The sequence below is a fragment of the Cygnus olor genome, chromosome 26 (genome assembly GCF_009769625.2).
Source record: "Cygnus olor isolate bCygOlo1 chromosome 26, bCygOlo1.pri.v2, whole genome shotgun sequence".
Classification (NCBI taxonomy): Eukaryota; Metazoa; Chordata; class Aves; order Anseriformes; family Anatidae; genus Cygnus; species Cygnus olor.
Genome location: NC_049194.1, coordinates 1,799,295 through 1,826,624, shown reverse-complemented (window position 1 = coordinate 1,826,624; position 27,330 = coordinate 1,799,295). Strand labels below are relative to the sequence as shown.

Below are 27,330 nucleotides of genomic sequence, written 5' to 3'. Positions count from 1 at the left end.
CGCAGCTAGGAAGCTGCCTGTACAAAAACCGCCAGCAAACGCGCAGCTCGGGCGAGCTCGTGGAAAAAATCTGTCAGTTTGGCATCTCAGGCATCACACGTAATGAAGGGATAATTCACCTTTTCAGCCCAAACCAAGGTAACGTGGCTTTTACAGCCAAGATGCGACTGGGAGCAGCTTCACCTGCCCTGCCACGTCGGGCTGCTGGTGCAAAGCCAGCTGAGAGGTTTCGTGTGTTAAAGCAAGCGATTAAACCCAGAGCAACGCCGGGTTACAACTTAGAAAACAGGACCGGTGAAACAGCAGAAGCTGACGGTGGTTTCTGACCTAGTTTTCACTGGAGGAGAGTCAAAGGAGCTGGGGAGACCGAGGCGAGGCTGAAGGTGCTGAAATTCCAGCACAGGAGCTTCGGGCCGGCGAACGGGATCACAGCGAGGGCCTTAAAACAGCCCAACTGCAACGGGGACTGGCGGGGAGCAAGGACCCCGAGGTTTTGGAGCTTTTGTTTAATGGCTCGTGCAGGGCGGCAGCGAGGAGCGGGCTTGCTGCAGGACCTCATGCCGGGGCCGTGGCGCCTCGCCGCTCCGGGTCAGGTTGTGGAAGGTGGGCAGGAGCGGTCTGAGAACAGCACGAGCCGATTCCTGACCGTCTTTCGGTTGCCTGGCTTCTGAGAAGGCGAACTGTGCTGCCAGACACCTGCGCTGCTTTGCATAACGAGAGAAACATTAAAACCCCCGATGCGAGGGAGGCGAGCACCGCAGACATCGGGGTCCCGGCGCAGCGATCCCATCCGCGGGTCTCCTCCTGCTCCTCTCCTTGGCCAGCCCCACGGCCCCTCCAGGCCTCATTTTAAGGCTCATTAAGGAGCAGGACGTCGCTGGCCCGCACGGCAGATTTTTAAGCGACCTTTGTACCGAGCGCAGCGTTACCAAGCTGCGAAGCACCTGGAGAAAAGCCGCCTTCAGTGATTAGAAGAGGGACGCTGCGGCTGTTTGCGTTCTCGGCGCAGAAAACCCACCTGTCAGGAAAGCGAGCCATAAAAAAAAAAAAAAAGGAGCAATTCTCTGCGAAGGGCAGCTGTGACGGCAGCGGCGCACTTATCGCGCAAGGCAAACAGGAGTGACGATCAGTTAATGAACAACACGGCCCTAAGGCTGGATCGGAAAGAGCGTTTTCTCCCCTGCAATCTTTTAATGAAAACCCAGCAATTCCAGCCCACCGCATTTGCTTACGAAAGCCCCATTTATTTTCGGCCCTGTGAAGACACCGCGGCTGATTCACTTGCCGATGTGCTCATAGGATGGCTTAAAGGAGCTGCTGAAACATCAGGGCGATCCTTATCTTCCACGCAGCTTTACTACTTTTCTTGCAAGAGAAAAATATAGAAAGGCAATTTAGAGATCAGATTGACTAACTCGTTCAACCATCCCGGGACAAATCTCACCTAACGCGCACGCTGCTGAGCCTAGGAAAACAAGCCTGGACCAGTTTTCTCCGTGTGCCCAACTCTGTCCTCTTGACACTGAAAGCGTAATTACCGGGCTGCCAAAGCTCTACTTAAGACGCTCTTCAGTCGTTCCTCACCAAGTCAGAGCCAGCCCTGCTAAGCTGGAGTCAGCAGAGCCGGGATCCTAAAAGGATCCAAGAGAAACCCCACCAGCAACGCGCCGTGAGCCAGATCTCCCTTAAAAGCTGAAGCTTTTTGCTCTCGGGTGTCGGGGACGCCCAACCAGAGGTGCCCCGATGCTGGCTGGGACTCCGGGAACACGAGCGTCAGGACCCAGCGCTGGCACCACGGCACTGCTGCGATTTCCTATCACCTCCCTACCTTCGTGGGACAATAATCGATAAAGTCAGCCCAAACGCCAGCTTTCCCATCGCGGGGGGAATCTACCGATGACAAAAATCCAGCTGAAAGCGCTAAACGAACCAGCCACGGGGTTTTCTGTCGCGCCGTGACCTCTGCGCTACGTACCGTCCCCTCGCACGTCGCTGCCAGCACCTCCTGGCCAACGCCACCCTTCGGGGTGCTGGCTCCGTCCCAGCAGCTGCCCGGAGAAGCCGGCGCTGAGTTAAACGAGGTGCTCCCTTCCCCTCGGCAGGCAGCCGGCGAGAAGCACAGGCCCCGCACTGTTCCAGCCACGGCTTTATTTGCACTGCCAGGCTGGTCGGCAACAAACCCGCTCCAAAAATAAAGTAACAAACAGGAGAAGAAAGAACACACTCTTCTAAACTGGCAAAAATCTACCCCTAAAAATAAATAAATAAATAAAAATCAGATGTTTCTCCGCTCCCCGCAAGGACACCTGTGAAAGTTCAGGTTACAACACATGCCAAAAATGAACACGAAAATGTTTCAGATAAGAGGAATAAAAACATACCACCTCTGGCGGCCACAGAGCTGCAGGAAGGCTCCCGGGTGCAAGCCCAAACGCCCCGAGAGATTTCAGGCATGAGGACAGAGAATCTCTTTGGCCTGACGGAGGGAGCCCGGGTGGTTCATTTAATTCCTGCAGGCGGTGTGGCCGCTGAGCCGGCACTTAATTGTCTGCCCAGAATTTTGGGGCTAAATGTAACAATCCGCCCGAGCTCCAGGTAGCTGAAGCGTTTTGCTTTCTTCTGAGGTTAGAATAAAAGCGTGCTCCTCCCTGCCGTAAATTTGGCCTTAATGATGAATAAAAGGCCTTTATGTTGTGTTAAATGGCCCTAATTGTACGAGAGAGAGCTCCGACCTGCAGGCAGCACCTACATGAGATAGAAGTGAGATAAACGTCCAGTGAGATAAATGTGAGACAAAGGAAGGGTCGCAGAGCCACGCCGGGCACTCCAACACCAAACCCTCGGGCGTAGCCGGGCTGTTCCCTGCTGTCAGGTTAGGAAACCGAGCCAGAAAGTGTCGCAGGTGGCAGCGCAGTAATCGCCGCTGTGCCGTTTTGGTGGATTACGAGCAAAGTCCTCGTTACGTCCGCAAACGATTTCCACATCGAGCGCTGGAAAAAAGTTTGCGAGTGGTTGCAACCGAAGCGCGTATCTCAGGCAGATCCAAGAAATCCCATCGACTTTTACATAGCGTACGAACGATTTACTTTATCCGTTGTCTTCCCCCTCCCCATTTCCCAAATTAAACTAAAAGCTGCCTCCGGAGCGGAGCTGCGTGCTCCAGGACCCTCGGCCTGCTCCCAGACTCCGGGCTGGAAGAACCGGGTTAGTTTGGGTTTGGTTTTACCCTACGACGGCTCGTGTTGTAATTTTCCTTCTCCTTCAGAAAGCCACACTTGTGGAACACAGACGAGCACCGGTGGCCATTCGTTACCCGTGTCCAAATTGGCCCAGCTCTGAGGGGCCTTGAATGGGAAGGATCCTCCTCTTCATCAGCGTCGGGGCGCACAGACCCACAGCAACGCCGAAGGACTCTTGGAAAAAAATTGGTTTTCTTTGCATTTTGGAAAAAGAAATTTTTGCTTTTCGTTGCATTTTGGAAAAAAAAATTTTGCTTTTTTTTCTTTGCCTGCAAAGAAAAGAGAAGTACCAGCTACTTCCCCAGCGACCCCCTAAGGCCACAGATAACTGAGGTTCTGTTTTATTACCGAGCACCTTCCGTGTGAGAACGAAGCAGGGTGTGGGACCACCCGGCTGTGGCTGCCCCTGCGAGCCCGGCCAGCCGCGAGGTCGCTGCCACGGGCGCCGCAGAGCTGCTTCCCAAAGCAAGCGGCCAGCCGAGCTCCTACGCGCGTCTTAAGGGACTATTTCTGAGAGCACGAGAGGTTCTTAATTCCGCGGGGAGGTCACGATTCGGGCTTCGCCGGCTCCGGCGGCCGAGCGCCGTGGAAGCGCGGCCAGGTGCCGTCAGCATTTCCCCGAGCGATCTGAGCGAAGCGGGGACGCAGGAGCTGAGGGTTCAAAGAGCTGCGGGGCCCCGGCTGTCGTCAGCAGCGCGTGCATCAGAGGCCGCCGAAGGAAACGCGGCCGCCCCGTGACTCGCGGCGCCCCACGCTCTGACCCGCGTGAACTTCTTCCCGGCTCCCAACCGCCCTCGCCTCGCTCTGAATCACGCCTTTTTTACGCGCCGGGTTCGGGCCCGCGTGCCGCGGCCCCACGAGCCTGGGAGGCGCTGAGTCGCGGCGACCCGACGGTGCCCGGCCACACCACACCTCCGGCGAGCGGCGGACGCCCAGGGAACGACTTCAAAGGCGCGGACCTTAAGCTCTGGCTGCGAGCGAGGGCAGCTCCCTCCCCAGCCTCCCGTGGCGAGGTGAGCCCAGCGCGGCCGCCCGCCTCGGAAGGCTCCCAGCGCACAATTTCCGCTTGCCCAAGCTCAGGCAGGGCGGAAAAATTTGCCTCCTCGCCACCCCGCCCGTGCAGGGCTGTGAAAAATAGCCGCTCCGTCCTGGGTCTGGAAGGGGAGGAGGGATTTTACGGCACCGTTTGCACGGAGCTCGGTCCCCTGGAAGAGGTAAAGCCGGGCTCGGGCACCCGGCTGGCTGCCCCGGCACCGGGGGAACGGGAGCAGAGCCGCCGCCGCACGGGCAGGGGTGCGTGGAGGAGTTGAACCACAACCTTCATCCTTTGCATACCACATGGCCAATTTTTCTTGTTATTCAGATGCACTTAGGCCTTTTAAACCTCACGGCGGCGAGCTGCACAAGTTAATGACGAGCAGCGAACGTTATTTCCTTCCACCCATTTATCCACGGTCCCGTCTACCAGGAGGTCTGGACTCGTTTTCGGTACCGAGCCCAGCCTCAGCGCACCTCTCTGCCCAAGTCTCTGCTTCCTTTTGCAGTTCCCGAAGCCTGTCCTACCTGCTGGCCACACGGAGGCCAACGTACTCTAGGTCCAAGTCGTTATCGACTTCTTCAAGCCTTGGAGGAACTCTCAGACTTACTGGACACGGCCCTGTCCTTCTGTCTGAAGGCAGAGCCAGTCGTGTCCAGCCCTGAACATCCTCAAGTGCAAGAAAGCTTCCAGCTCCACACCAAGCACGGTAGCTACAGGCCATTAAAAGGCTGCTTCGCCCTCAACCGACGCTCTTTCCCGGGTGGATTAGCAGCTCTTTAATTTCCAACGTGGGCATTCGCTGGGTTTTCCTGGCCCGGACTCCCCACACCCAGAGCCTACCTTTTTCACAGCACGTTTTGCCCCGCGCAAGGACGAGGGAGAAGAGATTTGTCCCCTGCCATCTGCGTTTCCTTGCCCTTGGTGTGCTGTCACCGAATGGCAGAGCCCAGCTCGTCCACGCTGGGATTGCCCCAGGGGAGAAAAATTCCCTCGTTCCCTTCTTTTTGGGGACTGCGGGAGACAGGAACACAGCCCGCTTGACTTGCTCGTGGAAACAGGGAGCCAAGAACAACTGCAGTCAGCGCCGGAGCTGGAAAGGTACAACAAAACTCACCCAAACATAAAGTCTAGACACTGAAATGTGGAAATATGATTCAAATAACCACAACTGGCACGCAACGGATCGATCGCAGCCCATCGCAGAACGGGCCCTCAGTGAGTAAGAGCACAGACCAAAGATTAAATTAACGTCTTCCACTTCGGTTTTAGAAAAATATGGATCCTCTGGGCATCACGACACGGAGCGAGCTAGCGTTTCTTCCATCCTGCTGGGCTGTTTGCTGGGCTTTTGAGTAACGCGCCTGCCCTTGCTAAATAATGGCAATTAGCTGAACGTGCCCTCCCAGCACTGGGCCTACACGAAGCAAACTGCTGCGCCAGGTCCCTGCCCTATTATCGAAGGGCGGCCTATCGGCTGAACGGCAGGGGTCTCCAAATAGCCCTGCCGAGCAGCCGAGAGGATGTTTGCACCGACGAAAGCTAAATCCTACAAGGGTTTAGGCGAGGAGCTGCTTTTAGGAAGTTTCGGGGCGCTCGCTAATCCCCGTCACGCGTGGATTTAAACCCAAAAAGTCCGTGTCTGCCATTAGACCCGCGGCACAATTCGGAGCGGCTGACGGAGCCAGCAGCGCAATTCCAGCCTCGCTTGCAGCACCAGGCAGGGATCAGGCTGGGAGCCACCAGAGCCAGCCCTCTCCCCGCGGTGACCTACTTTTCCCGCGGGAGGCATGCCCCGGGCCCGCAGCCGGAGCCTCGGCGGGCGGCTGCAGGTTCCACGCACGGCTCGAGGAGGCTTCGAAGCAAGGAAAACGTCTTGGTTTGCCCCAAAAGCCTTAGGCTGAGATCTTCTCTCGGTCCCGAAAGGCGAGGGCAGCTCCGGTGCTGCGCAGAGGGTTAACGGCAGTCGGGCTGGCAGGCCGGGGAAAGCTGGAGGTGGGCAGCTCAGCGGAGCCGTGCTCGCAAGCGGTGACCTCCTTTCAAGTGAAGCAAACGCTGCTTTCTTTAAATTAAAAAGGCACTAATCCAATGTAAAGAAAGGAGAGACCGGGCGCGCGGAGCGGTGTTTTTCTAGCCTGCCTTCTCGCTGGAGCGGCGCGCAGCGGGTTGGGTTTTGGACGGCTGCTCCCCCGCTGCAGCGGCGATGCACACCGCCAGCCTGCAAGGCAGAGGGGCCATCCTGCTGCCTCTTGTAACAATTCTTAAGGAGAAAAGGAAAAAAAAAAAAAAAAAAAAAGAGTCAAAAGGCGATGCTGGGTTACCACGGCGTGCAAAAGTTGCCTGCTGTACACTGGACGTTTCCAAGCAACACTTGAGCTACTGCAGAAAACTCTTATCAGTCAACGCAGGCTCCTTTCCTGGCTAATGCATCTAGGTCGAGCCCAGGCACGGCGGATGGAGAAGCCTACCGCCGGTGATGTCTCCTCTGGAGGCACCCCGTACAAAATATCAGCGCAGACGCCGTCAGCTGGCGCTTCTTCTCATCAGAATTAAGATAGCTGCAGATAACGGTTCCCCCAGAAACGGCGTTAACCTTAATTATTCAGAGAGAACTCGAGCTCAGCCTCGGGGGGTTATAGGACGCCGAGCTGAGGACCGCTTGCCCCCGAGCCCAAAGAAGGCAGCACGTTCCCCGGCTGTGGTCACAAACCGAGGGTATTTGGTATGGGATATCCCAGGCTCGCACCACCTCTCCAAAGTCCACCCGAACCCGTGCAGCCACCCCGTCCACTCAGACGCCTCCTCCTGTGCGTTAGCAGCAAAACCCCTAAGTCAGCCAAAACGCGTTCTCCTCCCGCGGATTAGCTGGCACACACGAGCACGAGCGTGACGCATGCAGCCCGTCCCTTCCCACCTCTTCGACACGCACAAACGCTGGGGATTTGGAGACGCTCACAAGTCACAGCCAGAGCCGGGCACAGACGAATCGCTCAGGAGGTAACGCGGAGCAAGCTACCGAGACCCCAAAACGCTTCCCCAAATCAACCACACCAGCAAGAGGCCCTCGTGCTGTCCCCACAGAGCCGGCACCGTGCGAGCGAGATCTTTCAACAGCCTCCGAGCTCTGCCAAGTGGTGCTATGACAAAGCCCAACTGGACAGGCCAGAGAGATTCAGAAGCGTGATGCCGTAGGATTGCCCACTGCGGCCCCACCGGCCCCGAAAGGGCACTGCACGGTGGGCTGACTGCTCCCTGTGGGCACCTGACACGTATTTTGTCTGACCCGCTTCAGAACAACTTAAAAAATGATGAATTTCTACCTCTGATGCTGTCCGAGTTCAGTAAGAAACCAAGCACGGAGCGAGCAGACCAGGAGCACAGGTTTAGCCTTGCGATCACCGGGATCCAGCTGCTGGATCCGTTGATACGAGTGCCAGAACACTCCTTAAAAATATAAAAATCTAAGGGGTTAATCGTCAAGTTCGCTTCCCCCAGAGCTGTTAGAGAGCAAGAAGTTATTAAAGGCCAAACTCGACCCCTCCGATTAATCGTGCCCCCTCAGGGCAGACGATTTGCTGATAAAAAGCAGATCCCATTTATAAAGAAGCACCCTCAGTCGCAGGGATTCTGTCACAAACTTTCTATTTTCCCCTGGCAGGGCACCAATTAGACCTACTTCTGTAGTCTGCTACCACCAGTACAAAAAAAAAAAAAGCATAATGGGTTTATAATTTGCCACCGAATCCCATAGCAACTGTACGTCACGTTGGATGTAAATTACAGACAATTCTTCCCCATGCAATTTGAAAACTATAGAGATGAATCTCTAATTTCGGCGGATCTAAATGCTATATGGTCGAGGGAAAAAGCTACCCTAAATCACTGGAAGGGAACTGCCCCGGGCCGAAGCGTTCCTCGTGCACAATGTCAAACGTTTCTTTGTCCCCTGCCTTCCGAGGGGAGGTGCCGCGGCCAGGGCAGCAGGGGAAGGTTCCGCGGGAGCGCGGCGCGTTCTGCGTATCCCGTCCCGTTTGCGCTGATGGCGAGGAGCCGTACGTGTACGACGAGCTTCCTCCCCGGGCAGCCTCCCCTGGGCTGATTCATCGAGTCGTGTCACCGGCTCATGTTCCCGATGTCGTAACAGCTTCAATTCTGACGGACTACGGCATCGGCGAATTAATAGGGCAGGAAAAAACAGGTTACAGGAAAAGAGGAGTGATGCAAAGAGCCTGCAGATAATTCAATGAAGCCTGATTCAAAAGCCATCTTGTTCTTCTCCTTCTGACACCCGCAAGCGGCGTTCAGCTCCCGAGCCGGCCCGAAGAGGCACGCGTTGCCCTGCAGACCCCGCAGCGACAGCAGGAGCCTTCATTTTCTCTTCGGTGCTTGACGCGCGGCGAGACGAAGGCACCCGGAGCGATCTGCTCGGAAAGCAAAGGCTGGAAAAGCCCTCGCAAAACCCGGCGGCTTCCAGGGGTCTGCTCAACCCCAGGCTTTGAGGGAGAACTTTTGCCGGATTAAGGCGCGGGGAAGGTGACTCGGAAGCCGCGCTCGCCAGACCACGGTTCCAAAATTCGCTTTGGGAGAGCCCGGGGGCAACGTGCTTCGGTTATCTCCGCCTGGCCCCCAACAAATATTTGTGCACCTGCCAAAGTTCACCGGTGAACCGAGCGGTGGCTGCGGTCCGAAACATTTCGTGCAGCAGGGGCAGGGAGGAGTTAGCACGGGAGCACTGCTCGGCTGCTCCCGCATCACGCTGACCGCGGCGGGGATGCCGGAGCCCCCCCCCGCACCGTCCCAAAAATCAGGCATCCGTAGGGGCTGCCCGGCCCCGCGCAGCCTCCGTCGGCCTCACACAGCTACAAATACAAGAGAAAGGTGCGCGGCCGCCGTCGCGTCATTTCTTATCAAAAGCCATCGTGCAGGCTCGCTAGCTCTGCTCCTTAAACCACGCCACCCGTTTTTTAGATAAATGAGTAAAAGTCGGGAAATTCCCGGGTAAGGGTTCCGGGAACGGCCGAGATATTTCCACGCCAGCAGCACCTGCCCTACGGCCAGGCCCGCCACGTAACTTCACCCAGGGAGTGCCTCATTCCCCGTACCAGGGACCCCAGGATGCTGCTAACGGGTGGGAAAGAAGGAAAAGGGGAAAACGAGGCAGAGGCACGAGGGGTTCCTGTGCCCCTCGCCCCACACCACGAGAGCTGGGGGCAAACCAATGGGGACGGGAAGAATTTGGGCCTCAGTTTTTGGGGTGGAGGAGTCGGGAAGCCTCGACGCAGCCCGCACGCGCGCCCGAAGGGATGCGGAAAAGGGAAGGGAACGGCGGAGCGCGTTCCTTGGAGAGCCAGGAGCTGCTCTGGGCCAAGGGACGGGACCGGCGCCGACCGGGGCAGCTTCCCAGCGCTCGGCCCGCAGCAGGCAGCGCTCGGTTTCACAACCGCGGGGAAGTGGTTTCAGAAGGCTGCAAGTTTCACAAGGAGCAGATGGGTGACCTCCCACAGGGTCCCTTAAGAAACCCCACGGTATTTTTGCTACGAGATGACTTCTTTTTTTTTTCGGGTACCCTGCTCTCACTGGAGAAAGACCCTCCATGGAGCACAAGGAGCACGCATCCCCACGATCCAGGCCACCTCAGCAGCAGCCCCACGCTCTCCGAACGCCTTCCTCAAACGCCGGGCACCACTACACCAAAATCCGCCGGTTTTTCCTCGCTGGGACACGGACGGTTTGGCAGGGACCCGAGCGGGAGAGACTCAGGAAGGCAAATTTTGCTCCCCCGCAGCCCTGCCGCCTGCTCTGCGCAGGGCACAGCCCCACGCCGAGCGCTCTGGCACAAGGGACACTAAAACCCAGTGGCAGCTCGCCCGGCCGGGCGATCGTTTTTTGGATTATGTAACCCCGAGACATTATTATTAGACCAGGAACCAACTCGAGCAAGCGACCGAAGACATTCCCCCGGCTGTTCCGGCCGCCAGACAGCGCCGTGTCGCAGGGATCGCGCTAAGGCCGCGGCGCGCGGGGCCGGTCGGGCTGCACGCGCGTGGACCGGAGGCAACGCCAAGCCCAGCGTCGGGTCCCGGGCCGTGGCACCGCGCCGCCGTCACTCACGCCGCCTCCAAAACCAAAGCGAGGAGAAGCCTTGGAGAGTTTTGTGGGTTTTTACCCCCCCCCCCCCCGTTTACCTACTGCAGAGCAAAAGCTAAACCGGAGCCCGTGAAGGTCCTCGGCGGCGCAGGGAGCAGGGACGTTGGACGGGCCGGAGAAACTGTTTATAGAAGAAAGGCAGAAGGAGCGTGTGTGTTTAACAGCCCACTAATTGTGGCGTTATTCACTGCCCAAACAAGCCAGCTCTTCTGCCCTTATCCTCTCCTGCCCAGTTAATCACCAGCAGCCTCTGACTATTCCTCTTTTGGGTGGCGGGGAAGGAAGCAAAGTTCATTAGTGGCCGTCGGCCACCAAACGAGCCCGAGACCAGACTTCATTTAGAAAATAAACACCACTATTCATGCGCGACGCGGACCCAGAATAGCTTCCCAAAATATTTAACGCAGCTGCCTGGAGTCTTCCTACTCGCCCCCCCCCCCAAAAGAAAAGGCTCCCCCCGTGCATACGCCGCATTTCTCCGGATTTTTTTGTTGTTAATTTTCATTTTTCAGGGAAAAAAAAAATAAAATAAAAAAAAGCTAACAACCCAGTCCGTCCGAGTCACTTTTATTGCTCCCGAAGTCTCATAATGCCGATAAACACTCATTAAAATATAAGTTGATAAACCCTGGAACGGCAATTACCTTCGTCCTCATGCCGAGATTGCCCAATTCAGCGCTGTGATGTAACCAACACCCGAAATTAAAAATAGTGTTGTGACAACATATGGTTTATCCTACAGAAGCTGGCAGGCAGGACGCTCCTAATGACAAACGGGTTAGGTTCCCAGCTTCCCCCAGCTCCCTGGCAAGGTGAAGAGACGGCTACAGCCACGCTCCTCGCGGGATCGGAGGAGAAAAGGGGGCGGGGGGGGGGGGGGGGAAATAAAAAAGCACAAAAAAACGCACTGAAAAGCACAGCTTTCTAATTCCTGCCTGCCCCATCGCGGCGACAGACGCTGAGCATTTCCATTATTCTTTATTTACATGACTAATAAGCTCTCTGGCCGCGTTTCAGGGAAATATCTCCGAAGAGACAATCTGGAAATTTCAAAATACGGCCCCAGCCCCAAGCCGCCCCCCCCCCCCCCCCCGGAGCACCACACCGGGCTGAAGGGGGGGGGTTACAGCAAGGGTGGGGGGGTGACAGCGAGGTGGGGACCCCCCGAGAGGGACACCAGCACCGGGTGGCCCCCCCCATTCGCTGGGGGGGCTGAGGCCGGGTTCTGGTAACCCCCAGCACAGTTCCGGGGGGGGGGGGGGGGGGGGGCACAGCCCCGCACACGCTTACCGGTGTCACATACCAGGGGGGGGGTTCCACAGTCACTGAGGAGAGGGGACGACGAGAGCCCCCCCTCACCGGCAGCCCCTCGGTCGTTTACCGGGGGTGGCACCGAGACGTGTGGTGTCGTGTCCCTCCCCCCCCCCCAAGTCACGTCCTGGGGGGGGGGGTATATGGCTCAGTTCCACACGGCGGGGGGGCCACACACCAACACCCCCCGGTCCCCAACAAGGGCTCACTGGGGGGGCACGACACCCCCTAACACTCACCTATGGGGGGGGCACACCGACACCCCTCAAACACCAACCAGGGGGGGACAGGAACAGGGGTGGCCACCCCCAAGGCCATCAGGGCATAATGGGGGGGGGGGGGGGGGGGAGTGGTGGCAGCGAGCCCCCCCTCCCACCCTCAGACCCCTAACACTGGGCTGACCCCCCCATCTCCCCCAATAAATGGGGAGAGGGGGGGTTCCCCCATCTCCCCATCCTCTGACAGAGAATTGGGGGGGCAGGGGCCCCCCCCCCCCCACGTCCCCCAGATGCGGGGGGGCCACGTCCCCCCCATCTCCTCACACAGAACCGGGGGGGCGAGGGGGGGGACAAGACCCCCATCTCCACCTCCCCATCCCCTCAAATAGAGCCGGGTGGGGGGAGAGGGCCGAGACACCCCCAAACCCCCGGGGGTTCCGGGACCCCCCCCAGAAAATTTCCTCATCCTCCCCCCAAAGGGGGGGGGGGGGGGGGCCTCACACCACGGGGGGAGGAGGGGGAACCGCCCCCCCCTCACCCCACAACGAAAGGCCCAGCACCCCCCCCTCACCCTCGTGAGGAGGAAGAAGAGGAGGCTGAAGGAGCCCCAGCCCCACAGAGCCGCGGCCTCGTGGCGGAGCCTTCCTCCTCCTCCTCCTCCTCCTCCTCCTCTCCCTCACGGGGTGCCCCCCCCCGTTACCCCCCGTCCGTCCCCCCCCCCCCCCCGTCCCCGGGCCCTACCTTACAGGCCTGGTAGCTCTCGAAGGCGCGCAGGGCGCTCTCCGTGAGCTTGACGTGGAAGACGGAGACGCGGGTGCCGCGGCCGAGGCGGCCGCAGGACAGCCCGTACCCGCGCTCCGCCTGCAGCGCCGCCATCTTGGGACCGTCTCTCCCCCTCCGCGCCCGGGCCGCCGGGGCCTCCCGCGGCTCCCCCCCCTCCCCTCCCTTCCCCTCCCCTTTCCCTCGGCCACGCCCCCCTCCCTCATGAATTATTCATCGCGCCGCCGCCGGCTCCGCCTATACGGTGAGGGGACGGAGGGGGAGGGAGCTTGTTGCTGGGGCGAGGAGGTGGGCGGCGCGCGTTCTCATTGGTCGGGCGCCGCCGGATGGTGAGTCTGATTGGGTGAGGGGGGAAGTTGGGGGGGGTGAGGCGGGGAGATGCAAATGAGGGGCCGCGGGGCACGCTGGGGGCGGTGGTTTGGGGTGGTCGGAGGGGGCTGGGGGGGAGAGGGGGCGCCGGGGGGCGGCGGGGGTGGGGGGGGGGGCGGCGGGGCGGGGACCCCGCTGCTGCCCGGCGTCCCCCCCCCCGGTGCGGTCTGGGGGTGCCGGGCCTGAGGGCCGCGGGGCTGCCCGTAGGGCACGGGGACTGGGGGCGGGCCTCGGCCTCCGGGCCCGGGGGGGGCTTCGGGCCTCAGGGGTGAGGGGCAGGGACGGGGGGGGGGGTCAGGAACGGGGCCTGGCCTGGGGCTGGGGGCCATGGCCTCCTCCCAAGGGATGGGGCCTTCCACCAAGGAATTAGGGGACGCGGCCTCCCTCCAACGGACGTGGCCTTCCCCCAAGGGGTAGGGGACGGGGCCGCCCCCAAGGGCCGAGGAACGTGGCCTCCCTTGAGAGGGAGGGGACGCAGCCTCTCTCAGGGGACATGGCCTCCCCTCAAAGGCCAGGGGCCTCCCCGAAGGACAAGGGACATGGCCTCCCCCCAAGGGGACAGGAGCTCCCCCGCCAGGGGCAGGCGACGCAGCTTCTCCCCGAGGGAGAGAGCCTCCCCCCGAGGGACAGGGGACGCAGCCTCCCCCCGAGGGTCAGGGGACGCAGCCTCCCCCCGAGGGACAGGGGACGCAGCCTCCCCCCGAGGGTCAGGGGACGCAGCCTCCCCCCGAGGGACAGGGACGCAGCCTCCCCCCGAGGGACAGGGGACGCAGCCTCCCCCCAAGGGTCAGGGGACGCAGCCTCCCCCCGAGGGACAGGGACGCAGCCTCCCCCCGAGGGACGTGACTTCTCCTCCAGGGGCAGGGGACGCAGCCTCCCCCGTGGGGCAGCCTGCACACACCGAGGCGGCCCCAGGGGGTTTTCATGCTGACCACGAACCCGCTGCCCTCACCGAGGCCCCCCCCACAATAACGCAAACCCCACGGCCCCGTCCTCCCCCCCCCGACACCTCCCTCACACCCCACAAAATCCCCTCTGCGCCCCCGTTCCCAGCCCGTGCTGGGAAGGAGGAGGCCCGGCTGTGCACGAGTTGTCCTTTATTGGGAGTTCACAGTCGGTTCGGGGGGGGGGGAGCAGCGCGTTCGACCCCTGCGAGCGGAGCTGGAACCGGGGCTGGGGGCCCCGAGGAATTGGGGCCCAGGGCTGGAGAGAGCTGCGGGGCAAAGTGTGTGTGGGGGGGGGACCCCGGCGGCTCCGGCCCTACAAGACCGGCCGGGACGCGGGGTCTCCAGCGCTTCCCTCTCGTGTCCTTGGTGCCCCGGGATTCTTTGGCTTCCTTCGGGCATTGCACGCTCTGGGGAAGTGCCGAGGGGGGGGCGGGGAGCAGGAGGGCAGAGCTGGGGCAGCCCCCCGGGCACGGGGTGGGGGGAAAAATCTCATTGCACGTGCCCCAGACACGTCCCCACCTTCTCCCTTCGTGCGACATCCTTCAGCAGCCTCTTCCCTGCCCCACGCCCGGAGCACGGCAGTGCCGGGGCTCGCTGCGTCCTCCCCGGGTGGCTCTGCGGGGGCCGGTCACGGCGCGGGGACCCGCCGGAGCCGTGGGGCCGCGGGGTCTCCGCTCCGCCTGCGGCTCCATCCCCGTAGGAACGCTACGGGGGTGCTGGGTGACGCTCGGGATGAGATTTGGGGGAAAAAACGTGGCACCTCCGGCCAGGGGGAGCAGCCGGACTGCAAGCCCGCGGGGCAGGGGGGGGGGCGGCGCAACCCCGCGGACCCCCCCCCCTACCCGGGCAAGGAGCGAGGCACGTGGCAGCGCCGGGGCCTCCCCGCCGCCGTCCTCAGTTCCTCGCCGCGATGACCACGGACAGGGCCACGCCGCCGAGCGCGATGGCTGTCGCACCGAAGAGCCACTTCCAGGGGATGGACTGCGGAGAGGACAGCGGCGCTGGCATCGGGGCCGCCGGGGCCTCGCACGGCTCCCGCCCCGCGCAGCCCAGAGAACGCGGCCCCAAAAAGGCCAAGAGCTGCGTCGGCTCTGCCCGGCGCGTCCGAGGGGACGGCGCGTGCCCGGCTCACGGCGCTTTCCGCCCGGGCGGCCAGCGGGCTCCCGAAACGCGGCGGCAGCTGGGAGCGAAGTCCAGAGCCTCGGGCTGGCAGCGCCGGGAGCGCCGCCGCCATCGGCGTTTTCCTGGCACGGCTGGCGACGTGCTGGCCGCCGGCCACGGGCAGCTCACAGCAGCAGCCCCCAAACCCGTTCCCTGGGTTCCCCACACCCCTGGGTGGCCCCAAGGCTCTGCTCGCCGCCCCCCAGCCCCGGGTATGCCAGCACCGGCCCTTACCCAGGGCAGCTTGTCCTTGCACTTGACCGGGGCGCTGCCGGCGCTGGGATTGCCGAGCATCTTCCTGTACATCTCCGTCTCCACCGTCTTCTGGTCCGCGTGCTTCTTCACCAGCTTGGAGAGCTCGGCGTGGATGGTCTGGGGGGGGGGGGAAGAGAGCGCAGCACGGGGGGGATCAGCGCCGCGGGGCAGGGATCGCAGCGTGGGCAGCGGGTCCCAGCAGCCCTGGCCGCGCAGCAGCTCCGTGGGCCCCGATGGCCTGATGCTGCCCTGTCCCCCTGCGCTGAGCTGCGCCAGCTGCCATCGGTGGTGGCACCCTGCCTGCTCGGGTCCTTCAGCACCTTCGCTGCCCGTCCAGAGCCAGGTTTGGGGGCTGGAAATTCCCCTTTTCCTCCCCAAACCTGCAGCAGCTCCGAGCGCGTCCCCGTCCCTCACGGCCACCGAAGCCGCCAGCCCGTTCCCGGCGTCTGGCAGCAGCGAGCGGAGCCCAGGGCTGACGGCAGGCAGCAGGAAGAGGATTTTCTCCTTTAATCGAGACGGAAAAGTTTCTGCCTCAGGGACAGAGGAGCCGGAGCTCTCCCACGTTTTTGTCTGGAAGCAGGCTGGGAAAACGGCCTTAAACCCGGGCTGGGCTGAAGCCGGATCGGGGCAAAACCCGGGAGCGTGCCGGTGCCTGCCCGGCCGTGCCGAGCGGCGGCGGTGGCTGGGCTCGGAGGCGGCTCTGCAGACGAACCTGCACCCCGCGCGGAGCTCAGCACCACCAGCAGAACCTGCACAGCACCGCTCGCACCGCCGCACGAGACCCAGCGTCCGACGGCTCCGGGTCCTGCTCCCCGCGGCGTCTGGGGGGACCGAGGCCGGCCCCGAGCCCGCGGTGCCAGGAAGGACGCGGCGGTGGCTCCGGTGCCACGGCCGTGCTGTGCCCTCTGCTGGGGACACGGCGCTCCGGGCGGCTCCGACGCCTCCCCGAAACGCCGGGGCCAGCCCAGGAGCCTCGCCAAAGCACCCAGGCACCGCCGGAGCTCGGCGGGTTCGGTGCACGAGCGCAGGACCGGCGTCAGCACCTCCTCTGGGAACGGGCGTCCCCGAGGGGTTCGGAGGGCTGAGGTCTGTGCCGGCTACGAGGTTTTTTTAACCAGGTTTCCCCATCCGAGGGGCAGGTGGAGCCGAGCGCTTCTCGAGGCTGTTTTCGCCACCGGTACCCGTACCCGTGACTCAGTGGCGCGTTTAACGCCGCTGGCTGGAGCTGCCACCTCCCCGGGAACCCCGGCGGCCGGCTGGAGAGGCCGGCAATTTGCTGTGCTCGTGGTTTCGCCGGTAAGGTCACCGCCGGGCAGTTTGATTTTTTGCCCCTTTTCAACAAAAAGCTTCACCCGGACGGGCCGGGGAGCTGCAGCCCTGCCAGCGGCGATGACGCAGGGGGAGCATCCCTCACCTCTGCGAGCCCAGCGCCGCTCGCTCGCCTCTCCCAGGCTGCCCACCCCGCCCTCGCCTCTACGGGGCTGTCCGAGACCCTGCTCATCCCACCCCGCAAGGGCTCCCAGACCACGAGACCCCGGGCGCCGCGAGGCCACCGAGCGCCCCGTCCTCCCCGTGACCCCCATGCAGCGGGGAACACGAGGCGAGCGGCGACGTTCCGCTGAAAAACTCGAGGAAGAGGTGGAAAAACCCCAGAGAGCCAAGGCGAGAGCGCAGCCCCCCGCCGCGGGCAGCGCCTCCCCTGCCGCTCCCAGCCCCGCTCCTGCTGGGGCCACTTCCTGACGCTGGCACGGCGTCTGATTTCCCCGAGGCTCCAGCCGTGCAGCTGATCATTAACCGGCAGGAAATTCCTCACCCACAGAGATCGCCCTGGCCTGCGCTCCGGACTGAGGTCTGGGCTTTTTTTTTTTTTTTTTTTTTTTTTTTTTTCGGGACCGCCCCAGTGAATCACGCTCGGGGCTGCTGAGCGAGCTGGCAGGGACCCGGCGCTGCCTCCCGCCCCGCGGCGATGGCACAAGCCGACGGGGAAGCCGGGCCACGCGGGGCTGGCAGAGAGCTCTGCTAACACCCGGAGCAAAGGGCGCGACGAGGAGCCTCGCAACGCCGAGATAAGGCGCCCACCAGCTCAGCACCGGGCGCTGGCACGTGGGGCGTCACCCCACAGCTGCCCCGGCCCCGCTCAGGGGCAGCCGGTGACGCCTGTGGGGTCTCAGCCTGGCGCAGGGGACCCCGGCCGGGAGGACAGGGTGCTGGGGACGCCCAGCAGCTTACCTTGTTGGAAGGCTCCAGCTTCAGAGCTGCTTTTAGGATGGGGATGGCCTCTCTGTACTCGCCCTGCTGGGCCAGGACCTGGAAACGAGGCAGGGATTGAGGGGGACGGCTCAGGCGTGTCCCCCGTCCCTCAGGAGGGATGGCAGCACCTCACCTTGCCTTTTCGGAACAGCGCCTTGATGTTCCCCGGCTGGTGCTCCAGCACGAGGTTACAGGACTTGAGGGCCGCCTCGTAGTGGTCCAGTTTGAGCTGCGAGGCTGCCAGGTTGTTGAGGCATTTCACCTTCACGTCCAGCAGCTCGGCCTCCTCGTCCGGGCTGAAATCAACTGCGGAGACCCCGGAGGTGGGCTGCAGCGGGGAGGCAGCGCCGGCAGCCCCCACCCGTGGCGGCCGCGGATACCTTTGGAGCTGGAGCCGATGACCTTGAGCGCGATGTCGTAGGAGTTGATGGCCAGCACGTAGTCTGCCTGCTGGTAGTAGAAGTTGCCGCGCTCCCGCTTGCGGTTGGCCAGCCCTACCTTCTCCTTCCCGCTCAGCAGCTCCAGGTCGGGGCCGTCCCGAGCCTCCAGCAGCTCCACCTCCAGCGTGAGGGCGGCGTTGGGTGGGATGTCCGGGCTCCTGCGCGCGGGAGGGCGCAAAGACGCGCTCGGCCCTGCCTGACCGCACCGCTCCGAGGGGAAATCAGAGCCCCGGGAGCGGGGGGGCTGTCACAGCGCTTTTTGGGGCCGCCCTGCCCCATTCCGTGCCCTCCCCGCTCACCTGCCGTGCGAGCCGTAGCAGTACTTGGCGTCCGACACGATCAAGGCCGTTTCTCCCACCTCCAGCAGCTGCACGCAGAGGTCCAGAGCCTGCGGGGGAAAAACATCGCGGAAAGACGCTCGCAGCAGCGCCGCTCCTGATCCTCCCGGACACGGTGCCAGCCCCCGCACTCCCCCCCGGGGGCGAGCTCGCACGCACCAGGGCCGCCTTCTCCCAGCCCCACCTGCAAGACGTCGCAGTCCCCCAGGGTGAAGGCGAGCCCGGGGTCCTCCTCCACCACGCTGCCGTCCTCCAGCGCGGCCCGCAGGCGGACGGTCACCTCCTGGCCCTTGCGGGGGCGGCTCTCCGCCCCCCGGCCCGGCACCAGCGTCTTCTTCTTGAGCAAGCCGTTCCCTGCGCCGGGAAAAACCGGAGGCGTTTCGGGGCCGGGAGGGGAAGGGCAAAAGGCCCTCGCCCACCTCCGCGGTGAGCCCCCGGTGCTCGCCGCCCTCCTGCCGCTTACCCAAGACGTCCAGCCACTCCTGGGGGGCCTCAGGAGCCTCCCCCGGGCCTTGCTCCGGGCACCGGGCGTCCTCCGGCGGCTCCGGTGGCGGCGGGGCCCGCGCCCGCCCCACGTCCTCCAGCGGCGGCAGCTCGCTCAGGTCGTCCTCGTCCTCCTCCAGCACCTCAAAGTCCTCCGTGCTGTCCGGCGGAGTGGGAGTCAGGCCCGGTTCCGGGCAGGACGGGGCTGTGCCGGTGCCCACCGGGGCCGGGGAGCCGGTGCTCGCCTCCTCCCCGCTGGAAGCCATGGCGGCCGAGCGACCTGCGGGGGGGGTCCGGTGGTTACCGGGAGGGGTGGGGGAGGCGGCCGCCGGCCCTCCCGCAACGCACACGGAGCCGAGAGCACCGCGGCCCGGTGCCGATCGGACCCGGGGCCTCCCGGTGGGGGACGATAGGGCTGGGCCGGGCTGGGGGGGGCGGTACCGGAGGTGTCCCGGTCCGGGACGCGGTTGCCCGGCCCCTGTCCCGGTCCCCGGTTCCCGTCCCTGACCCTGACCCCGGTCCCGTCCCTGATCCCCAGTCCCTGGTCCCCGTCCCCGACCCCCGTCCTGTCCCCGGTGCCTGGTCCCCAAGCCCAGTCCCGTCCCCGGCCCCCGGCCCTGACCCCGGCCCCGGCTCCGGCCCCCGATCTCCGGTCACCGGCTCCGGCCCCGAACGCGGTCCCCGACCCCCGTCCTGTCCCCGGTCCCCGGTCCCCAGCCCCCGGCCCTGACCCTGACCCCGGTCCCGGGTCCGGTCCCGTCCCTGATCCCCAGTCCCCGGCTCCAGCCCCGGCCCCCGGTCCGGTCCCCAGCCCCGATCTCCGGTCACCGACTCCGGTCCCCGGTCCCCGACCCCTGTCCTGTCCCCGGTCCCCGGTCCCCGGCCCTGACCCCGGCCCCGGTCACCGGCTCCGGCCTCGACCCCGGTCCCGGCCCGGGCCCCGCTCTCCCCCCGCCCCCGGGGCGCGCGCTGCGGCCCCCACGTCACCGTCGCGCGCCGCCGGGACTCCCCCTAGCAACGGCCGCCGCCGCGCGCCCCCCGCCGCTCCCACCCGCCCCGCCGGCCCCGCCCCCGCGCTCCCATTGGCCCGCCGCCGCCCGCCCCGTCCACGCCATTGGGTGGCGCGAACGCCCGTCAGCGGCGCGGGGGCGGGGAGGGCGCTGCCTTAAAGGGGCCGCAGCGAAGCTCCGGGTCCCCCCGGGAGGGGGGGGCTCACCGGGACGCCGCCGCCGCCGCTCCAAGCCCCGGTACCGGTGCGCGCTCGGTGCCTCCGCGGGCGGGGTGAGGAGGGCGCCGCCGAGGGTTCCCCGCGCCCCTCAGCCCCTGCAGGGCCGGGCCATGGCCCGGCTGGAACCCGGGGATCCGCGCCCGTGGGGTCCGGTACCGGGATCCGGTACCGGGAAGGGGGGGGGGGGCGGCGTCACTTCCGGCCCTGAGCCGTGACGCGCGCGCACGGCGCCGCCGCGGGGTCGCGCTCGACGTGACCCCGCAACCCGGAAGCGAGGCGCGGCCGCCGCCGGTGCCGCTCCGGTGACGTGAAGGGGAGCGGGGGGGGGGGGGGGCGCTCCGGTACCGGGCACGGGTGGGGCGGGGCTGCAGGGGGGTGGTCCCGGTGCCCGGTCCCTGATCCGCGGTCCCAGTCCCCGTCTCGGTACGGGTCCTGATCCCAGTCCCGGTGCCGGTCCCGGTGCGGGTCCCGATCACGATCCCGGTCCCGGTGCCGCTGAGCTCCGCGGTCCCGCAGGCGGCGCCGTGATGGAGCCCACGGCCTCCCGGGTGTTCTGCGGGCGGGTGCTGGGCATGGTGAACGCCGAGGACGTGAACGCCATCATCCTGGCCCAGAAGAACATGTGAGTACCGGGGGGGGACCCCCGCCCGCTGGCTCCCGGTGGCTCCCGGTGGTCCCCGTGGCACCCGTGGGGGCCTCCCGCGACCCGCCTCCCCCCCCGCAGGCTGGACCGGTTCGAGAAGACCAACGAGATGCTGCTCAACTTCAACAACCTGTCGAGCCTGCGCATGCAGCAGATGAGCGAGCGCTTCGCGCACCACACCAGGACGCTGGTGGAGATGAAGAAGGACCTGGACAGCATCTTCCGCAGGATCCGGTAGGCACGGACGGCACCGGGACCCCCCCGGCAGCCCGGTAATCGTGGGTCAAGGGGATCCAGCGTGGGTGGCGTCACGGCGTGGTGGGGCTGTCCCCCGGAGCGGGGTCCTCGGGGGAGTGGAAATAATAAAGGGGAACTGGGGGGGACTCAAACGGGGGAATAATTTGTAAGGTTTGGGGGGGGAGCAACCTGCAAGGCTCGGTGTGAACTCGGCTCTCTCCTCCTCCTCCCGCAGGACGCTGAAAGGGAAGCTGGCCAAGCAGTACCCGGAGGCTTTCAGCAGTGAGTGGGCGCTTCTGCCGTGCTTCCCCTCGGCTCTGTGCCCCCCGTGAGGGATCCCTCTGCTGGGAACGTGTGGGGCCGGTTGTGGAAACTGGGGCTGACCCACGGAGCTGATGAGACCGGCGGGCCTGTGCCAGCACCCGGCTGCTGCATTGAGAGTGCGCAGAGCTGCTTTGTAACGTTGTGTGTCATTGTAAGACGTCCCAAAGCCATAAAGAGCTGCCAACTTAAGTGGTATCGCTTTCCTTTTGACTGCTGGCAAAATGTTGAATTAAAAAGGGGGAAATTCTCTCCAGGAGCACCTCTCGAACCTGTCTTTTGCAGGTGGCTCAGGCGGCCCAACTAACGCCTGCACCTTCCCTTTCAGACATCCACGAATCTCCCATTCTGGAAGACGACGACGACTTTGACCCCGTTCCCAAAAGCACCACGACCACCATCGCTACCTCGGAGCAGAGCACGGAGTCCTGCGACACCAGCCCCGACATCATCTCCCCCACCATGAGCCAGGAGTTCGAGGATCTATCGCAAGGCCACTACGATTTCCCGGCCGTGAACGGACAGAGTCTAACAGACGAGGACACTGCCAACGGCCTGGACTAGGCGCACGGCCCCGCCGGGGCCCCGAAGAACTATCTCGTATTTATATTCGTGCGTTCCTTTGGGCGTTTATTTCGGGAAGAGGGAAGCGATGGCCGAGCGAAGAAGCTCGGGAGGACGGATCCCCTTCTGATGGATCCCCTTCTGCCTCTAGACCGCCGCTGTAGCATAAACCCCACGGCTTGATACGGGGAAATCAGTAAAAAAAAAAGAAAAAAAAAAAAGGGTTTAAACACCTCCTGCCCCTTCTCATTTGCTTCTCAGTTGCGAGCAGCGGCCTGCTGCCTTCGATTTGCACAGAAGAGCCAGTCTGGGACCTGTTTTTATTTATTTATTTACCTATTTCGCTATTTGTTTATTTGTTATTCATTTAAGGAACTTAAACAAAATTTTAGGCCCTCCCCCAGGAGGAGCCCCCGGTGCAGCTGCCTCTGGGACCTGCTTTTATTTATTTATATATATATATATTTTTTTTTTTAATTTTTTTTATTTATTTACGGAACTTAAACAAAAAGTTTAGGCTCCCCCCACAGGAGGAGCCCCCAGTGCAGCAGCCCCTGGGAGGTGCTTTTATTTATTTATTTACTTATTTTTACTTATTTTCATTTATTTGTTTATTTAAGGAACTTATACAAAAAGCTGAGGGCCCCCCCCCCACCGCAGGAGGAGCCCCCGGTGTGGCCGCCCCTCGGCTCCCAGCCGTGCCCGGGGCTGCGGGGACCCCCCCGGGGCTGCTGCTCCGGGGGCTGCCGCTGCCCCAATGGCTCCTGGCGCTGCAGGAGGGCGGCGAGGGGCCGGGGCCGGGCCGGGGGGGGCCGGGGCCGTGCTCGGGGACCGGGCCCAAGGCGCCGGGGCCGGGGCCGGGGCCTGGCCATGGCCGCCGTGAGGCGGCTCCGCACTGCGCCTGCGCGCACGGCAAACGGGGGGGGGGCGCCGCCGGTTGTGACGTAGCGACGGGCGGCTTCCGGTTCCGGTCTCTCTCTCTTCTCGGCGGCGAGGCGGCGCGGTGCGGGCGGGCCGCGGGGCCTGGAGGGGGGGGGGGCGGGCACCGGGGGTCGGGGGTCGGGGACGGGCCCCGAGGGACGGGGATGGGGCCCGGGGGCGGGTCCTGAGGGTCATGGGCTGGGGGCTGGGGACCGGGACCGGGACCGGGACCGGGGGCTGGGCCGCGGCCTGCGGCGGTGACGCGGCCCCTTCTTACCCCCCCCCCCCTCAGACGCAACCGGTGCCAAGATGCAGATCTTCGTGAAGACGCTGACGGGCAAAACCATCACCCTGGAGGTGGAGCCCAACGACACCATCGAGAACGTGAAGGCCAAGATCCAGGACAAGGAAGGTACCGGCGGCACCCGGCCCTGCCCCCCCCCCCCCATTACCCCCCGCCCGGTACCCGGTGCTAACGGCTCCCCCCCCCCCCCGCAGGGATCCCCCCCGACCAGCAGCGCCTGATCTTCGCGGGCAAGCAGCTGGAGGACGGCCGCACGCTCGCCGACTACAACATCCAGAAAGGTGCCGGTGCCGAGGGAGCCCTGTGGCCACGGATTCGGGCTCCCCGGGGGCTCCGGGTGGTCCCCAGCGGCCCCCCCGGTGCCCGCTGACGTTTGTCTCGCTTTCAGAGTCCACCCTGCACCTGGTGCTGCGCCTGCGCGGGGGCATCATCGAGCCCTCCCTCCGGCAGCTCGCCCAGAAGTACAACTGCGACAAGATGATCTGCCGCAAGTACGGCCCCGCCGCTCGCATCCGGCCCCCGTTGTAACCCACCCCCCCTCACCCGGGGGTCTCCCCACACGGGGGTTTACTCCTTTTCCCACGCGGGACTTCACTCCTTTCCCTAAAAATAGGCTGAAAACCAATTTCTTTCCTCTCCTGCGGCCCTCGCTGACGTTTCTCTGCTCCCTTGCCAGGTGCTACGCTCGCCTCCATCCCCGCGCCGTCAACTGCCGCAAGAAGAAGTGCGGCCACACCAACAACCTGCGCCCCAAGAAGAAGGTCAAGTAGAGGCGCTGGAGCTCTGCCCCGCGCGCCCACGGCGCTGTCCCAATAAAAGATCTGAGCGTTCACACGCTGTCCCGTTGTTTTTGCCCAAAATGCGCCGGTTTTTCCGTAAAAACGGGGCTGGAGCCGGGAGCTACGGCGTGGGGAGGAGCGGGGGTGGCGATGCCGGGCGGTGCCTGCAGGTGGCGGCGGTGCCGCGCTCTGCCGCGCTCCGCCTCCGGTCCCCGCCGGGCCTGCGCCCTCCGCCGCCGCCGCGCAGGGCCCGGGGCCGGGCGATGGTGAGCGGGACGGGGCCGCGCCGGGACGGGGGGGGACCGGGGCCGGTCCTCCGCGGGGCTGGGAGGGTCCTGGGGTAACGGGGACCGGGCCGTGCCCGTATGGCCGGGGGCGGGGGGACGGTTCCGCCGTGCCTACGGTGGCGACCGGGACCGGGACCGGTAAAGGCGCCCGGTGCTCCGTGAGCACGGCGGACCTGGATCGAGCTCAGCCCCGACCCGGCAGAACCGGGCACGGAGGTCCCGGGAGGGGGGCTCGGAGCTCCGGTACCGGAGCCGTGCCTTGGGCTCGTTAACGGGGAGGGAGCGGGTACCGGGCCGGTGCCCCACGTCCCCGCCGCCCCCTTCTCCCCCCCCGCAGACCGACGAGGCGGTGCGGGCGCTGCTGCAGCGCTTCTACGCCCTGCAGGGCGAGCGGGTGGAGGCGTACCGGCTCTTCGAGGAGTGAGTACCGGCCGCGGGGAACGGGAACGGGACCCTCGCACCGCTGGTGCTGCACGTGAAGCCCTAACGGGATGGATCCCCCAGCCCTGATGGGATGGATCCCCCAGCCCTATCGGGATAAATCCCCCAGCCCTAACGGGATGGATCCCCCAGCCCTATCGGGATAAATCCCCCAGCCCTATCGGGATGGATCCCCCAGCCCTAACGGGATGGATCCCCCAGCCCTAACGGGATGGATCCCCCAGCCCTATCGGGATAAATCCCCCAGCCCTATCGGGATAAATCCCCCAGCCCTATCGGGATGGATCCCCCAGCCCTATCGGGATAAATCCCCCAGCCCTAACGGGATGAATCCCCCAGCCCTAACGGGATGGATCCCCCAGCCCTATCGGGATGGATCCCCCAGCCCTATCGGGATGGATCCCCCAGCCCTATCGGGATGGATCCCCCAGCCCTATCGGGATGGATCCCCCAGCCCTATCGGGATGGATCCCCCAGCCCTATCGGGATGGATCCCCCAGCCCTAACGGGATAAATCCCCCAGCCCTAACGGGATGGATCCCCCAGCCCTATCGGGATGGATCCCCCAGCCCTAACGGGATGGATCCCCCAGCCCTATCGGGATGGATCCCCCAGCCCTATCGGGATGGATCCCCCAGCCCTATCGGGATAAATCCCCCAGCCCTAACGGGATGGATCCCCCAGCCCTAACGGGATGGATCCCCCAGCCCTATCGGGATAAATCCCCCAGCCCTATCGGGATGGATCCCCCAGCCCTATCGGGATGGATCCCCCAGCCCTATCGGGATAAATCCCCCAGCCCTAACAGGATGGATCCCCCAGCCCTAACGGGATGGATCCCCCAGCCCTATCGGGATAAATCCCCAGCCCTATCAGGCTGGAATCCCCCCTCCCTATATTTTACCCCCACATGGGAACAAGCTGCCGGAGCCGCTGACGAGCTCCAGCTGGCAGGGGACGCCCGCTCCGGACACCTGTATCCCATTTTCGCGGCAGCCGGGGGATGATTTATTCCCCGGGAGGCAGGCTGGGAGCGCACAGGGAACCCAACAACAACAACAACAATAAAAAAAAAACACCACGGAACCCCACGCGAGGGGCTGCACCGTGACGTGGGGAACACGGAGGGGACCCGCAGGGCTCGTGGGAGCTCCGGGACCGTGGGGCTCCCGTTGCACCACGGTGACCTTTTTTTTTTATTATTATTTTATTTTATTTTATTTCCCTGACCCCAGAGGCCACCGGGCGTACCTGAGCAGCGCGCCCCACTACGACTTCCCGCGCTACCGGCAGCTGGTGCACGAGCTGACGCTGGCCTTCAGCGGCATCTCCCGCGAGGTCCTGCAGCTCCAGGGGCGGCTGCGGGACCAGCACGGCCGCCCCGAGCTGGCCCAGCACCTCGCCCGCGTCCAGGAGCGGGAGCAGGAGAAGCTGCAGCTGGTGAGTGCCTGGGGCTGGGCCCGGGGGGACAGGACCCCCCCCCCCCCCCCGGCGGTGTTCTCAGCCCCTTTCCGTGTCCCCGCTGCAGACGGCGCAGCTCCAGCTGGCGCGGCAGCAGGCGCAGGACGAGCCCGGCGTGGACGCCCACCAGCAGGAGGTGCGGGAGCTCAAGCACAAGTAGGTGGGCACGGGGGGGGGGGGAGGGCACCGCTCCCACCGGGGTCACCCCCCCACCCCAGTTTTGGGGACGGGGACCCCCCTCCCTGGGCCAACGGCCTGGCGGGAGCCCCCTCCCCGCCTTTTCCTCGGCCCCTAACCCTCCGGCGGGGCCGAGGGGGGCCCAGATGGTGCCTTCAAAAGCGCTCTCGTTTGGAGCCCTGCGGATTGTTTAGCGATGCCGCGCGGCCGCGGTCTCGTCAGCCTCCCCGGGCTGAGTGTTTCATAAACAGCGCGGGGAAGGCGAGGCGGCCCAGATAATACGCTCCATATGGGCTTTATTTATAGTTTCCATCCGCTCTCGTAGGCTAATTAAAACCATTGAGGCAATCAGCGAAATTCTCCAGGACCTCAAGTACGATTCGGAAGAAGCCGAGTGATGGGCGGCCCCGTGGGAACGGCTGCAGGGGCCGGGCAGCAGAGCTCTGCCCGCGCCAGGGGGGCCCCGCTCGGCCCCTGCTCCCCCCACCCGGCCAGCCCCGCTCCCGCTGCGCCCCACAGCAGCCCCGCGAGGGGGGCACCTTCGCTCCGGGCCCTTTTTGTGGGTGCAGAGCCCCTCCTGGGGGTCCCCCCAGATCCTGAGCATCGCTGCGGGGACGGGTGCTGGTGTTGCTCCCGCTCTCTGCTGGCTGCAGCGGGGCTGTGAACCGAGGAAAACCACAACCCACGGCCCTAAGGGGATCTACCACCCCCAGGACACCTCGCTCCGAGCCCCACGGTGCTGGGGGTCCCCGTGGGGACGGGTGCTGCCTTTGCTGCAACCTGGAAGCCCACACTTCTGGGATGGGAGCTGCCCCCCCAGAGCTTCTCCGTGCTCCATGGCTGCTCCAAGCCGGCTCCGGGCACGGGGACAGCACCCTGCGAGCACCCCTTTTTTTATGGTCACCCCACAATAAAAACAACTCTTTGGAACTGGCTTGAGGTTTACGGTCTAAAGGGCTTGCGGCCCCCTGAACGTCACCACCCCTTAACTCG

The 27,330-nt window shown here is 64.3% G+C and overlaps 5 protein-coding genes across 9 annotated transcripts in view; 3 read left to right on the top strand and 2 right to left on the bottom strand.

Moving 5' to 3' along the window:
• Positions 1 to 12,880, bottom strand: part of ELL (elongation factor for RNA polymerase II) — a 52,624-nt gene extending 39,744 nt beyond the window's left edge. The window contains exon 1 of one of the 2 annotated variants that reach the window (XM_040537582.1): positions 12,693 to 12,880. In XM_040537582.1, coding sequence (XP_040393516.1) covers positions 12,693 to 12,827 — 135 coding nt within the window. In that variant the 5' untranslated portion in view covers positions 12,828 to 12,880. Of the gene's footprint in view, positions 1 to 11,066; positions 11,225 to 12,692 lie in introns of those variants that run through there. The other variant, XM_040537583.1, reaches the window with a different exon arrangement.
• A 1,300-nt stretch (positions 12,881 to 14,180) lies between these two features.
• FKBP8 (FKBP prolyl isomerase 8) lies at positions 14,181 to 19,240 on the bottom strand. The gene is made up of 8 exons (XM_040537820.1): positions 18,955 to 19,240; positions 18,676 to 18,845; positions 18,453 to 18,541; positions 18,094 to 18,311; positions 17,847 to 18,019; positions 17,693 to 17,770; positions 15,443 to 15,580; positions 14,181 to 15,028 (listed from the first exon to the last, which is right to left on the bottom strand). Exons 1-8 carry the CDS (start codon positions 19,238 to 19,240, stop codon positions 14,942 to 14,944), a joined length of 1,239 nt encoding a protein of 412 aa, XP_040393754.1. The 3' UTR covers positions 14,181 to 14,941.
• On the top strand, positions 19,159 to 22,201 carry KXD1 (KxDL motif containing 1). 4 transcript variants are annotated; one of them, XM_040537821.1, is made up of 6 exons: positions 19,159 to 19,252; positions 20,189 to 20,255; positions 20,719 to 20,824; positions 20,927 to 21,079; positions 21,318 to 21,364; positions 21,732 to 22,201. In XM_040537821.1, the coding sequence occupies exons 3-6, from the start codon at positions 20,730 to 20,732 to the stop codon at positions 21,965 to 21,967; spliced, it is 531 nt and encodes a 176-aa protein (XP_040393755.1). In that variant the 5' UTR covers positions 19,159 to 19,252; positions 20,189 to 20,255; positions 20,719 to 20,729; the 3' UTR covers positions 21,968 to 22,201. The 4 variants fall into 4 exon arrangements, with proteins under 4 accessions (XP_040393755.1, XP_040393758.1, XP_040393757.1 ...); XM_040537824.1 differs by lacking the exon at positions 19,159 to 19,252 and having other exon boundaries at positions 20,189 to 20,221; XM_040537823.1 differs by lacking the exon at positions 19,159 to 19,252 and having other exon boundaries at positions 20,189 to 20,227.
• A 628-nt stretch (positions 22,202 to 22,829) lies between these two features.
• UBA52 (ubiquitin A-52 residue ribosomal protein fusion product 1) lies at positions 22,830 to 24,024 on the top strand. The gene is made up of 5 exons (XM_040537871.1): positions 22,830 to 22,970; positions 23,181 to 23,300; positions 23,387 to 23,473; positions 23,581 to 23,683; positions 23,869 to 24,024. The coding sequence occupies exons 2-5, from the start codon at positions 23,198 to 23,200 to the stop codon at positions 23,960 to 23,962; spliced, it is 387 nt and encodes a 128-aa protein (XP_040393805.1). The 5' UTR covers positions 22,830 to 22,970; positions 23,181 to 23,197; the 3' UTR covers positions 23,963 to 24,024.
• Positions 24,025 to 24,129: 105 nt separating this feature from the next.
• Positions 24,130 to 27,267, top strand: REX1BD (required for excision 1-B domain containing). Its single transcript, XM_040537270.1, has 5 exons — positions 24,130 to 24,237; positions 24,596 to 24,678; positions 25,935 to 26,139; positions 26,228 to 26,316; positions 26,663 to 27,267. Exons 1-5 carry the CDS (start codon positions 24,235 to 24,237, stop codon positions 26,733 to 26,735), a joined length of 453 nt encoding a protein of 150 aa, XP_040393204.1. The 5' UTR covers positions 24,130 to 24,234; the 3' UTR covers positions 26,736 to 27,267.
• Positions 27,268 to 27,330: the final 63 nt, after the last annotated feature.